The sequence below is a fragment of the Orbicella franksi genome, chromosome 8 (assembly GCF_964199315.1).
Source record: "Orbicella franksi chromosome 8, jaOrbFran1.1, whole genome shotgun sequence".
NCBI lineage: Eukaryota > Metazoa > Cnidaria > Anthozoa > Scleractinia > Merulinidae > Orbicella > Orbicella franksi.
In genome coordinates, this window is record NC_138152.1 from 19,374,780 (window position 1) to 19,387,502 (window position 12,723).

General features: G+C 39.3%; 2 protein-coding genes across 2 annotated transcripts in view; both read right to left on the bottom strand.

The window, feature by feature from the left end:
- Positions 1–4,027, bottom strand: part of LOC145494414 (growth hormone-inducible transmembrane protein-like) — a 29,319-nt gene extending 25,292 nt beyond the window's left edge. Inside the window, exon 1 of the mRNA XM_081473877.1 lies at positions 3,775–4,027. Coding sequence (XP_081330003.1) covers positions 3,775–3,961 — 187 coding nt within the window. The 5' untranslated portion in view covers positions 3,962–4,027. The remainder of the gene's footprint in view (positions 1–3,774) is intronic.
- An 894-nt stretch (positions 4,028–4,921) lies between these two features.
- On the bottom strand, positions 4,922–6,222 carry LOC145495148 (tropomyosin-2-like). Its single transcript, XM_081474730.1, has one exon. The coding sequence runs from the start codon at positions 6,148–6,150 to the stop codon at positions 5,416–5,418; it is 735 nt and encodes a 244-aa protein (XP_081330856.1). The 5' UTR covers positions 6,151–6,222; the 3' UTR covers positions 4,922–5,415.
- Positions 6,223–12,723: the final 6,501 nt, after the last annotated feature.

Here is a 12,723-nt window from a genome sequence, read left to right on the forward strand (position 1 = left end):
GACTTTGAACACTTTAAGTTTGTTTTAGCCAGCTCGGATAAACTGATTTAGTTTGACATAGAACACTTTCAGAAACAAAGTGGATTTGTGTAAGTTTGTTTTAGGCTAGTTTTTTGCCAGATATTTGTTTATTAGTTTTTCTTTTTTTTAAAGAAAGGGAGATGTTACGTATATGGTTTATCTTACCATATTTGGAGTAAACATGTGCGTTCTAGTTCTATGTAGCTTACATGAAGTACGCATTAAACGAGTTGAGTTGCATTGCAAATGGCGTCTTGTCGTGCCATCCTTAACATAAATAGGTTAAAATGTTGATTTCGCGTTAACGCGTGACGGCAAGGATGTTGGTTTCACTTAGAAACCAGCAAAATGTCAATTTCACGCAGCGCATAAGCTCAATGATGTTGATTTCAGGTCTAAATAGGTTAAAATGTTGATTTCGCGTTAACGTGTGACGGCAAGGAGGTTGATTTCTCTTAGAAACCAGCAAAATGTCAATTCCACGCAACGTATAAGCTCAAAAATGTTGCTTTTAGATCAAAAAAGGTTTAAATGTTGATTTCACGTTGACGCGTGACGGCAAGGATGTTGGTTTCACTTAGAAACCAGCAAAATGTCAATTTTACGCAGCGCATAAACTTGATGATGTTGATTTCAGGTCTAAATAGGTTAAAATGTTAATTTGACGTTAACGCGTGACGGCAAGGATGTTGGTTTCACTTAGAAAACAGCAAAATGGTAGGAGCCCATGATGGGCTCCTGAAAATGGTAATTTCACGCAACGTATAAGCTCAAAAATGCTGATTTCAGGTCAAAAAAAGGTGTAAATAAAAATAAAATGAAACAAATAAACGTTTCAATAAACACTTTTTCAAATACGGCAACGTCTTCAATGGCTAAAAAATCACGAGATAAAACATAGTTTTCGACAAACGCGATCGTAGCTTTATGTCACGCACCGCCATAACTTCCAAGTTCAAAATGCGCTGGTACCTCTTATGCCTGACGAGGACAACAACTTTGGCGGCTGTTTAGTTTTGGATTTAAGAATTTGATGACTCCACGTGAAAACGCTCTATAAATAGGGCTGACAGATTAACAGATTAACCCTTCTGCGCAACGTACGGGTCTCCATACATCTGCATGTCCCCTGATCCCAGAAGCTCAAAACACTACAAATCATGCCGATTTGAAATAAAATCAATGCAAACTGGATCACAGATCTGTTACAATCGATCGCCACTTGCTGGCCATTATTATGTTTAAATCTAGTTACCAGTTCGAGAAACGTCCGCAGAACGTAATCGCAATGCATGCCGGGAAGGGTCTTTACACCTCGTGCGCGGGAAGACATGGCGGTCGATACAAGACAAATTTTATAAGTCTAAAACCAGTTCTCGCTTTCCAAACTTTGACGCTAGCAACGCTTGGCAAATGGGCCACAACTCACCAGAGGGTATTTTTCTTGGGCAAGAACTGTTCTTGGACTTTGCTACCTGGCTCGATCTGACTTCGAACGCTGATAACACGATTACGGTATATCAGCTGCCTTCGAAGTTTCAGAACACATTTTGATTCTTTAAAACGTGCTGATGACTTACGGGTTTATCGAGGCTTTATGATGCCTCTCAACCACCAGGTAGGCACACAAGGTACTTTAAAACAAGGCTTAAGATATTAGTTGACAGAGCTCTAATACGGCACATCTCTTTTTTGTTTGATGGCATTTCGTTTGACGCTCGATCGATTCACGTGTTGTGTTCACGTCACAATAACCGGTGTAAACAATCCGTTCCCAGATTTCCGCTCTATATGCTGTGGGATTTGGTTTTGACTTCATACACTATAAACAGTCTGCCTGTTTGCTGTTCAACAAATAAACTCCTAAAGACATGGCTAGGAAAAGCAAAGTTTTTTGCCTACGTTTTAACTCGAAAACAAAGCAAAAACCAGCGACAAAAATACAGAACCACATTTTTCTATTACATTGAAGAGCACATGCAAAAATTCAGCTAATTTGGAGCAAGAAAAAAGAAAAGCAACCAAAATCGTCACTTATCCCCTTTTATGACTAGCTTCTTCAGTTGAAGTCAAAAGTTCCGATATCCAGGCGAATGATCAAAAGTCTACCCAACCAAGGGTAGACTTGTTATGCCTATGCCTGGCCTCCCCCCCCCCCCCCCCCACCCCAGTGGCTTAACATGATAGGTGCACAAGTTCTGCTATATATTATACTAAAAAAGTAATTCTCATGTACTGCTAACGTGCATAGCAAGTGATCTGGTATGAATGGTGAATGTTCTATGTACGGATGGAAAAAAAGGTCTATTCACCTTATTTTCATTATTCATAAACACATTCTTGACATTAACTTTACGTCATGTACTGATTGATCAAAGATATTTTTCGTTGTAGGTTACCTTACATGCACACAAACCTGCAAATAATTTTTGTCTATAGGCAGGTCATTTGTCAGGACAAGGACCAGTTTTGACCTGACAAAAAGCCAGTCTGGTCGGACAAAAAAAATTGTTTGTCGTTAGAAAATAATTAAAAAGAGATATTTGAGACATTTTGGTATTTTAGTGTAGACTCTTCGCCAAAATATTGGTTGTAAATTCAAAAAGCTTACAAGTCAACTAAGTGTAAAATCGCTACTAGTACCAGCAAGGGGACCTTTACATTGCTTCTGGTATTATTTTACCTGTTGAAAATTGACAAATTTACAAACGTTTATACCCCTAGTCACACAAGCGTTTCCAACGTAACAAGTTTCCCAAGATGTCTAAGGAAAACGGGAAAAGCGATGAAACAATCTCCCGTGTGGACATTCAGAGACTCGAAAATTGGCTGAAATGAATTCTTCGACTTTTTCTGAAAGCAAGTTTCCTCTGGATGTTTTTGGGGTCAATTGAATTAAAAATTTGCGTAATTATCTAAAATGTGGAATTGGAGGTGGTCGTGACTATAAAGCGTGACTAATCTGTACATTCACGCTTTTCACAAAAACATTTCTGTGGTACGGAAACTATATTTCAACCACACTGACAGACGTAAAAACAACTATAAGATTTAACAATTAAACCGATTATTGATCATACGGACTAGAAAAACATTTGGTTACGTTTTAGAGGTTTTAAAGTTTTTGAGAGCGATTGCATTCAGATAAACGAAACGTGAGTATTTGGGCCGTGTATTTAATTTCCATATTATTATTATTATAATCAGGTCAATGTATTACGACTGAAAATTAATTCCACAACACTTGGTAGCAACAAACAACGAGTAATTACATAAGACCTCAGTTTTTAGTAGTTTTTCGGATGCACGTAATTCAGACTAAATGGGGCTTCACGATCTTTCACGACGCCACCACAAAATGCGTACATGTAGGGACAGTGGCGCTGATGTGATGTGTTTACAATTCGACATAATTATAACATTTGAGACGACGCAGTACGCGTTCTTAAAATTGGAATAAAAACAAAACCGATAACAAAGCTTTTTTACGTAGTATTGTGTGGCAGTATAACAAAATAACTTGTCCCATATTCGGCCATAAATTACCAGTTAAAATATTTTTCATTTTAGCAGAAATGCCCGGTCAGAGTGTCCGACCAGGCTAAGCTTTTACCTGTCAAAACCTCAAATTTACCGGACAATTGTCCGATGACCGACTGTTATTTGCAGGCTTGTGCACATATATACGTAGCAACAGGTGCAAAGTTTCTAAACGAAAGCAACACATGCAGAGAAGTAATAAGCTTATCTTACCAGTAATACCAGGAGCTTTTGTAGTTCCTTCCCAAGATCTCCATGCCTTAGTTTCAGTTTGATAAAATCTGTGGCAATTCTCCCTTGGAAATCGCGCCATCGTTTTTGACGAATTTTGAATCGAAAAAGTCGAGAAATTTCGAAGAGTAGCTTGAGAACATCGTCCTGCTATTCTCAATGCGAACATCTTGTCTCTCACGGTTGATAATAATAATAATAATAATGAACAAACTTCGCGCAATTATTTTCACAAGTTGCGTCAAATCAGTCTGCGCACCAGCGAAAATAGGCATAAATTTTTAAGGCTACCGCTGACCACTGACACTTCTTTTTGCAGTGGAATCGTCGGGAGAATGAGATGCGATCCAAACAGCAACGAAATCATTTAGTTTAATCACAAAACATTCCAATTTATATCTTTATAAATAAAACGGTCTGGTCCCAAATAAAGCTCTATAAATCAAACCCTTGTAACGCAATAACGTCCAAAGACAAAGGTCACGGTCACGCTATCGGTACATGAGCTTGGCCTAGCTGTGGCATGGGAGCATGGTGTCTTGATGGGGAAAAAAAAAAAAAATAATAATAATAAAACAATAAACTTATGTCATGTTTTACATGTAACTGATCTTTCTTTTATCCATTGAAAAGTATGGTAAATTCTTTCCTTTTTCTATAACACAGCTATAGCTAGCTAGCTAACGAGATGAACAACAAACAAACAAAAAAAGAGCTACGGGAAGCTTTTCGGCATGGGTTCCTGGATACGTAGACGAAATAATGCAACCTCCAGAGACACCTTTTCGTCTCTCACCAAGCCCCTCCCGAGTTTGAATCCAAGATGGCGCTCGATTGGTCAAAATACGCTTGCTCGCCAAAATACGCCTGCATTGCATGTAGGCGATGCAGGCTAGAAATAGCCTACGTGTGGCCGTACCTACCTAGCCTGCGCCTCAGGAGGTGGGTACGGCTACACGTAGGCTAGCTAGAAAGACCACGGCTACAAAGACAGACCATTGGCTAGCCGCTGTTCGGGAAATTGAGCCCACATTGAAGCTGTGAGGTGAGGTTTCGGATTTCCTAATATCATGGGCTGGCCAGTGACATCACGATCATCATAAACCATTGAGGAATAAAAAGCACCCTGTTGATAAATTTTGACATTTAATAGAAAAGTTTAACTCCAGTATTGAGCGGTATCAAGATTATTTCAGCTAAAACAATGTGGACAAATCCTCCTTTTAAAAATACAGACTATTTGAACGTGCGTATAACATAAACCAGAGTAAACTAACCCAGCAGGGCTGCGAAATAATAATAAAAAAAAAACCAGCGCATATTTCCGTTCATGAAAGATTTGAAAATCATCACCTCAAAAGAGTAAATAGACGAAAGTTTACATTTATCTTCAAAAACACATACATTTGCATAACTGCTGCTTAGAAAATTCCTACGCATAATAGAAAAATAACATCTCTCATTTACCACGAGAAACAGTTTGTATTAACACCGTTTGATTGATCAAATAAAAGTTCTCCTGACAAGATTGTACACTGAATGATTCTTGGCTCTCGATCAAGTACCAGTTAATTCGCTGCAACGGATGTTCTTGCGTATGCAAATTTCATGTAATCCTGTTCTTCAAATGTCGTCCGCAATATTCGTAATTTCTTCCATTTCATCTTCTACTTCTCGTATCTTGGCTCTCCAATTATTGATTTCTTCCGTGATAGAGTCGGATAACCTCTCCCATTTGGCGTGCTGCCTCTCAGCATCGTCGAGTCTGACGTTGGCCATTTTCAGTTGTTCTTCCAGGAACTGTATCTTCTCTTCAGTGACTTGTTCTCGTTCAGATGCGTCTTCGTCCGCTTGCTCGAGATCCTTAGTTTTTTCCGAAATTCTTTCTAACGACGCTTCTAACATCTCGATTGCACGAAGACTTTTTTCTTCTCGCTCTTCCGCAGACTTCAGATCGCGCTCTATCACAACAAGGCGTCGCTTAGCCTCAATCAACGTGTGGTGCTTTTCTTCTCCTTCCTTTGCAGCTTCAGTGATAAGAGATTCCAGTTCCAAGATTTTCTCATCCCCTTCTTCTTCATTTTCCTCTAACTCTTTGCGACACAACTCTTCTTTTTCTCCTTTTTGAGTGACCTGCTTTAGTTTCTCTTCCTGCTCATCCAAGCGCTTGTTAACCTTGTCCAAATCGGCCAGGAGTAGTCTCTTCCTTCGCTTAATTCCTTCGGCCTCTGTTGTGTATTTTTCTTCTTGCTCTTCGGCTTCTTTTAGCTGGGATTTTGCGTCAGCCTCCCTCTCTTCGGCCTTTTCTATGTCTTCTTTAAACTGGGTCAGTTTTTCTTTGAGCTTATTAAGAGACATGCTGGCGTTTGCTTCAGACGCCAGGAAGATGGACGAATAAAACAACTAAAACGAGCTGCTGCCTATCAAATGAGGTACGAAGGCGTTTGAGTCCCGTGATAGATGAGTAATAATCAACCAAGGTATTCATTGTTTAATCAACAACTGCAAAATGAAAGGACAATCACACTTCACTTGCATCACCCCTAAAGATTGGCTCATGTTATTTACCCAAGGGATCAACAAAACAATGAAAAGAGATAGCTATCAATCAAGCTCTTTGGCTGAGTAATTTATTCACAGATATCTGGCTAAAACAATTATTGAGCAAGCATCAAAATGTTACCACGAGAACAGCTAAAACTTAAAAGCTGATCTTGGCGCGGCTGAAAGTTGTTGATGATCACAGTCGAACTGAGTGCCGTGTCGCATCAGGCATCTTTCATAACACAACAAACTACGAGAAATTCCGGAATAACCAGAACCCTTTGTCGGAGATCGAATTTTGGTCTGCCGGGCGGAATTCAGCGGTTCTGTGCATGTTAATTTGAAAAATCTCGAATCCTTAAATTAAAGTGGTGGTGTCGGTACGAACAGTCCGCACGGCTATTAATTTCTGCTCTCCACTCACAGTTAAGATAGATTGATTAGATTGACTTGATCATGTTTATTTGACCTCGTGTTATTAGCCATTGAAAGAGATGGCAATCTTTCAGGTTCGCTCGACTTCGGAAATAAAATAGTAGTAGTCTGTAGTAGGATTATTTTTCTAACTGAACAGGTTTCTAATGTTTCTACTTAAGTGGCGTTTCACGCAATTATCTTTTATCTTTCAGGCATATAACGTAGGTAATGTAATTATTAACGAAATAATCAGTTAACCGTGACTAAGAGCCAATTAAACTGAGCCAAGGAATCGCAAAAGACGTACAGGATTAGGTTCGAAAGTCAGGATTAGGTTCGAAAGTCAAGATTATGGAGCGTGTATAGTCTATCCACAGAACCGTCTGTTTTTCTTCGAGTCAATTTTTCTTCGAAGGCGCGAGAGCGGAGAGCGAGTTGGAGTGAGTAGGCAAAACAATAATAATACTTTTGTCTTTCCCCTAGCCCCACCCCGTTGCGTTTTGGCTTGTTCATATCCCTCGCGGTTGATCGTTTGCTTGCGATCACAAGACAAAATAGGGGGTCTGTGGAAAGAAAAGAGCAGCTTTTGTTACCGTTTATACATTTTAGTTTGCCGCTGCGGTGAAAACTGGGGTAGGGCGTGACAGCGTGGTTAAGAATCAAGGGAGTGAATGCACCACCCACTCCAGGAGCTCATGGGCTCCTGCTCACCTCCATTACAACCTGTATGCGGTTGATATTCCGAATTTCAGTCGCACCTCCGGTTGCGACCACCTCTCGTAAGCGACCACCTCTCCCTCTCTCTCTCCGCGACCAGTTTGCCAAACTACTAAAGGTTTCTAAGTCAAGTCACTATATTTGAAACCTCTTGTAAGCGACCACCTCTCGTAAGCGACCGCGACCACTTTAAGAGTTAAAAGTTTGAAATTTTGTTTTGTTTTTAACCTTCCGTAAGCGACCACTTGAAAGATAATAGAGCGAAAATTGGATAATGAGGTGTTGTAAAATAGTCTTATTCCTGGGTTGTACAAGAGACGGAAACTTCTCAACCGGATTTTTTTCTCGAAATTGACTTTTCACATGAGTAAAACATTTAAAACACGGGGTAAGTCTCAATATGGTCTAAGCCCGCGAAAGCGACCACCTAGGTTTGACATTTTGGGTAGTCGCTTACGGGAGGTTCGACTGTATTAAAACAAAACATAGTAACTCATAAAATCAGCAGTGATGGAAATTCTGATCTTGACAAGTTCGCGCTTCAAAAAGGACAAAAGTGGTGAAGATTTGTTGAGCATGACAAATGAGGATTCCACCTGTCAATGTAAGTACATTTGTAACTGTCGACATCGGACGATCAGTAGCCACTAGTCGACCAAAATTTTCCTTTTCTTCTTTCTTTCTATCCATAGTGTGCAATGCAAATGCACGGAAATTTCTACGTCTTCGGTTGCACTACGGGATTTGAGAAATAAACACCGCCTGCTGGCATTTTATCTTTAAAACAACAGGTACCCGAGTGGTACACGAGCTTCCCGCTCAATTCACGCACCGCAACGCGAAAGGATTATGACGTGTAAGGGTAGCTTCCTACGAAGATACGAACGTCTACTGAAACAAATAGCTATTTACGTAGACCAATAATTACGTGCTACCAAATTCCGAAAGCTGCGGGAAGTCAACACTTTGGAACTTAATCGTATCAGTATCGCAAAAAACCAAAATACTAGCTTGGCCTTTCATAGTCATTTCATATCTTCAGCAGGACGCTATAGTGTATTTCGCAGAGAATAAGATGATCGTTCGACTGGGTTTGCAAAATTGGTTATTTATCAAGCGTTTCCGTTGATTTCGACGTGGCATATAACAGTTTGGGGCAGTGTTTATGTAGTCACCCCGAGGGAGCCTGTTCAATTTATTTGTTTACTCTCTTTGTTTCTGGCAATACCTGGAAAATAGCGATACTTAACATACTGTAATGAGCTAAGTGTATTAGACCACATTAATAAAGGTTACTTACTTACTTACTTTTAATTATGATTGGCCTTCATCACACGATAACCTGGCGCTGATTGGTCCTTTAATAATTTCCACGCGATTTCCAGATGATGTCCAGCTGATCTTTACGAACAAAAGGAAAGGAATTCAGCGCTTGTTTCAGCAGACAGACATTCGTTGCAGAGTAATGCATGACGAGCCAAGAGAATGCCTTCATAGTAGCCTAGTTTAAGACGGGGGATAGAAGGGGTTCTGAAGGGGGGGTTAAGCACCGAAGTGGCTAGTTAGGATTCTTAAATGGAGGGGGGCAGATTGGCGAATGTGTAAGGTATAAGTTACTTTATCCCATTCGCTTCCATTGTTATGAAACATTTATTCAAAGCTGCCTGACGACTCTTGTGAGAAATCTTCCATTGAAAATTTCCAGACCAGTTAGGGAAACGAGATGTTAAAGGTTAGATTTCTCCAGGAGCCCCTGATTTCTCATTATAGTCCCCGTTTTTATGTTTCGACGACTCGCTCGTAAATTCATGGTTCAATTCTGGGTGCTACTATCTAGCGGAAAATCCCCGGAGCAAATCTACCTTTCTAGCCCGGGAGTGGGGAATGCTTTTAAGCAAATGACACTTAACTCCAGATCTCATAATGCCTCTCTCCACCCTTAAGAGTATAGATGAGTACCGCGAGCAAACTATTTGGAAAACTGGACAAATTGCTGAAGGCCAGCCTAGGCGTAAACTTTGCCCAGGATTTCAAAACCGGGTGTTATTAGTAAGATTTGAATTAACCTTCATTCCGTTTTGGATTCATGCATTTGTTTTCCTTCATTTAATTCAGCCAGGTGAAAATCGTTTTTCACCCGTTCTGAGAGGTCAAGAAAAAGCTGTCCACGAGAAGTGCACCTGGAAAGTTTATGTTACGAGAGCTGACAGCCGTGAAGGTTCCGATGAAACATGAAATCTTGGAAGAGCCATTCCGTCCTATTGATCCTTTGGTTCTGGGAGCACTCCCATGTGAAAAGATGGGACATGCTCGTCGGGAAATTCTATTTAAACTCCTAAAGGAGACTAATCTGGGTGTGACTAGAGGCTTGTGTGAACCCTAAAAGATACCACTTAAAACGGACACTCGTCCACTGAAGAGCTTCGCGCAATTCCGCGCATTCAAAAATGTTTGGCGCATGGATCAAACTTGCTTCCACGAGCTTTAAGAAACGTCCCACACAGCTGGACAATTGTGAACCTCTTCGATAACGCAAGTCACGTGAAAGGAACGCGTGTTTTGATTGGTTGACAGTTACCAACACACGTTTGCCAATCGTTTACACGTCAAATATGAGTTTACCAACACGAAAATTTGGTGAAAACGTCGGCGAGAATAGAGACAAGTTCTGTTTGTTGCCAGCAGTTTGCCAAAGTGTTTGTCGATTGTTTTTGTTTCGTTCACACACACCAATTTGACTTTGCCAACACAAGTTTGTCAACTTAAGTTTGCCGTGTGACCGTTCAACACTTTGCCTTGGCAAGGATTTTCTACATGATTGCTTTTAAATCTTCCTGCTTATCCTTCAGTTGTCATAGGTGATTTTGTCAGTAAACCTCAATATATTTTACAATACATTTTTTTTATTTTACTATTCAAGGGCTTCAAATTTGGATCTTTTTAAACTGAGACGCATTGTCAAGGGAAAAAGGTTTAGCTCAAAGGCTCTGTTCCAGGAGCTTGTTACAAGTACACAATTATAATTTTAGTGTTAGCTCGTGATTTCATATTCATGTTTGCAATTACCTGTTAATTAGCACTGTTGTTCATACTTTTTAACTCTAATTTTTATCTATTATTTAATTACTTAACACTTTTGGAAGCTTTTCTCTCTTCAGAATTTATTTTGTCACGGTTGTAAACAAGCGAAACTTGTAAAGATGTAATGCAACTTTAATTTGTTCCAGTGCTGCTCATGTGACGGATAAAGGCCGTATGACCGAAACGTTTTCACTAAATTTTTAATCTTTTAAACGTTCCCTCCAGAAGTTGTCCGCCCTCCATTAGCCTTTTTAAACTTTTGTTATCATCACTACATGTCGTGGTTTGGAATAAGAATCTCTCCGGGATCGCTCTGGTGGTCAGAGATCTCCGTTGGCTCAGGTAGCCCGTGTAAACTTCTTTTATATATGTATACATATATAGGTACTGATTTTCTTTTTACAGATCGAAAAAAAAATCGATCTTTATTTAAAATCTGTCAATTCCGGTACAATGGGAGCTCGGATTAAGATTATGGATTTCATCCATTACTGATCACAAAACGGCTTTTTGAAGGAAACACCCCTAAAGTAAAATCAAGGGTGGGAATCCCACTATAATCTGCTGAAACTTGAGTAAAGGAATCATCCAGCAGTGTTACTTGCAGACCCGTGCCTGTTTGGACCTGTTTATCAAAGCCGTTAAGGTGGCTGATGGTTTACTATTTGCAAGACAGAAACTGACCCAGCAAGTTGTCCAAGTGATTTAAATAACGAGCTACGAAACATGTTTCTCCTGATAAAGCTCACTGTCATGTTATGTGTTCGAGTTCGAATATTGATGAATATTATAACTTTGTGCACCTGTATATTCCTTTTCTTTTGCGGCGTTCTTTGGCTCAGCGCCCATCAGTTCTCTGTGGAGTGCACGTGCAGCAATAGAAACAACGAATGAATGCGTATAATTATGCTTCGTAGTTTGAATCTCTAGCGGGTTTTGAGCGATAACGGAGCTATTAAACTACCTTTTCGTAAAATGAAAGAGCCTATTATCAATTTTAAGTTAAAACATTGCCTATCTCGCCTCATCCTGATGCCTTGTTTTAAAACCTCAATATAAATTAAAGGAGTGTGCTCGAGATTTAATTTACACTACAATGATCGTAAAACATCCTGCTACCTTTTTGAAATTTAAGAAGAAAAGGATTGATGCAGTATGTTTATTTGGATTTGGACATGTTGGATTAAAGCATATAAACGAAAGTAGTAAGAAAATCGGTAATAAAGATAGATTAAAAACATCTAAAATATGTATGCAGAATATCCAAAAAGAGAAAAGAACACCGTGAATTAAGCTGCTAGTGGCTCCCATCCCAAGTATCAATATTGATGACTGTTGAATTTACAAAATGTTTGGCCATTTCTTATCTTTGATTAGGTTTAAAATTTGCTGATTATTGAACGAACAATGCGCCAATTTCATGCTTTTAAATCTTTTTAAGCGGAATATCTGATATTTTCAAATCTTGCGTGGGTAGTCAGGAAATAAAAAAATAAATACAAATTTCAATATTAGGGACAGGTATTTCGAGTGGGGTGAGATTGAGGACAACCTTACTCAGAGCTTTGTCGGGCGAGGTATAAACAAAAGCCTTCGTAGTTGTTTATTGATATGTAAATACGCATGTTGCTACTTTCCTACGATTGATTAATTTTCTGCCTACGATTGATTAATTTTCTGCAGTCTGCGCACAAAAGAGTTGGCAGGTGCTACCCCAACTTCAAATGCTTTAACGACATACAGTGTTTTCGGAAGAGAATCGATCATTTTCTTGTTTCATATTTTGACAATTGAGGCGAAAAACAGTTAACTGACAGGTAAGTTTTCATTATAAATTAGTTAAGCTCATCGGTAGTTACACTTTTTGGTGTGAAATATGTCGATAATCCTGTGGTTTATTTAATTAGGTATACTTGAATAAACTTAAGTAATAGCTAGGCAACGCTTCCGCAGAAATAACCAATTTGACTGTCAGGTGAACGCATAGTGTTAAACTAGTGGTAAAAATTAGCTTATATATCGTCTGCCACACGCCACAAACCTTTAAACGGAAAGTAGTTTTTTTTTATATATTAGTACTATTGTTGTGATTTTTTTCTTCAATAACTTTTACACAGCCTGTCAAGCTACCTTTGTGACATTTTTTCTTATTCAGTGATGAAATTGTCCTTG

Coding starts and splice junctions, on each gene's coding strand:
- LOC145495148 (XM_081474730.1), bottom strand. CDS start 6,150: ATGTCTCTTAATAAGCTCAAAGAAAAACTGACCCAGTTTAAAGAAGAC.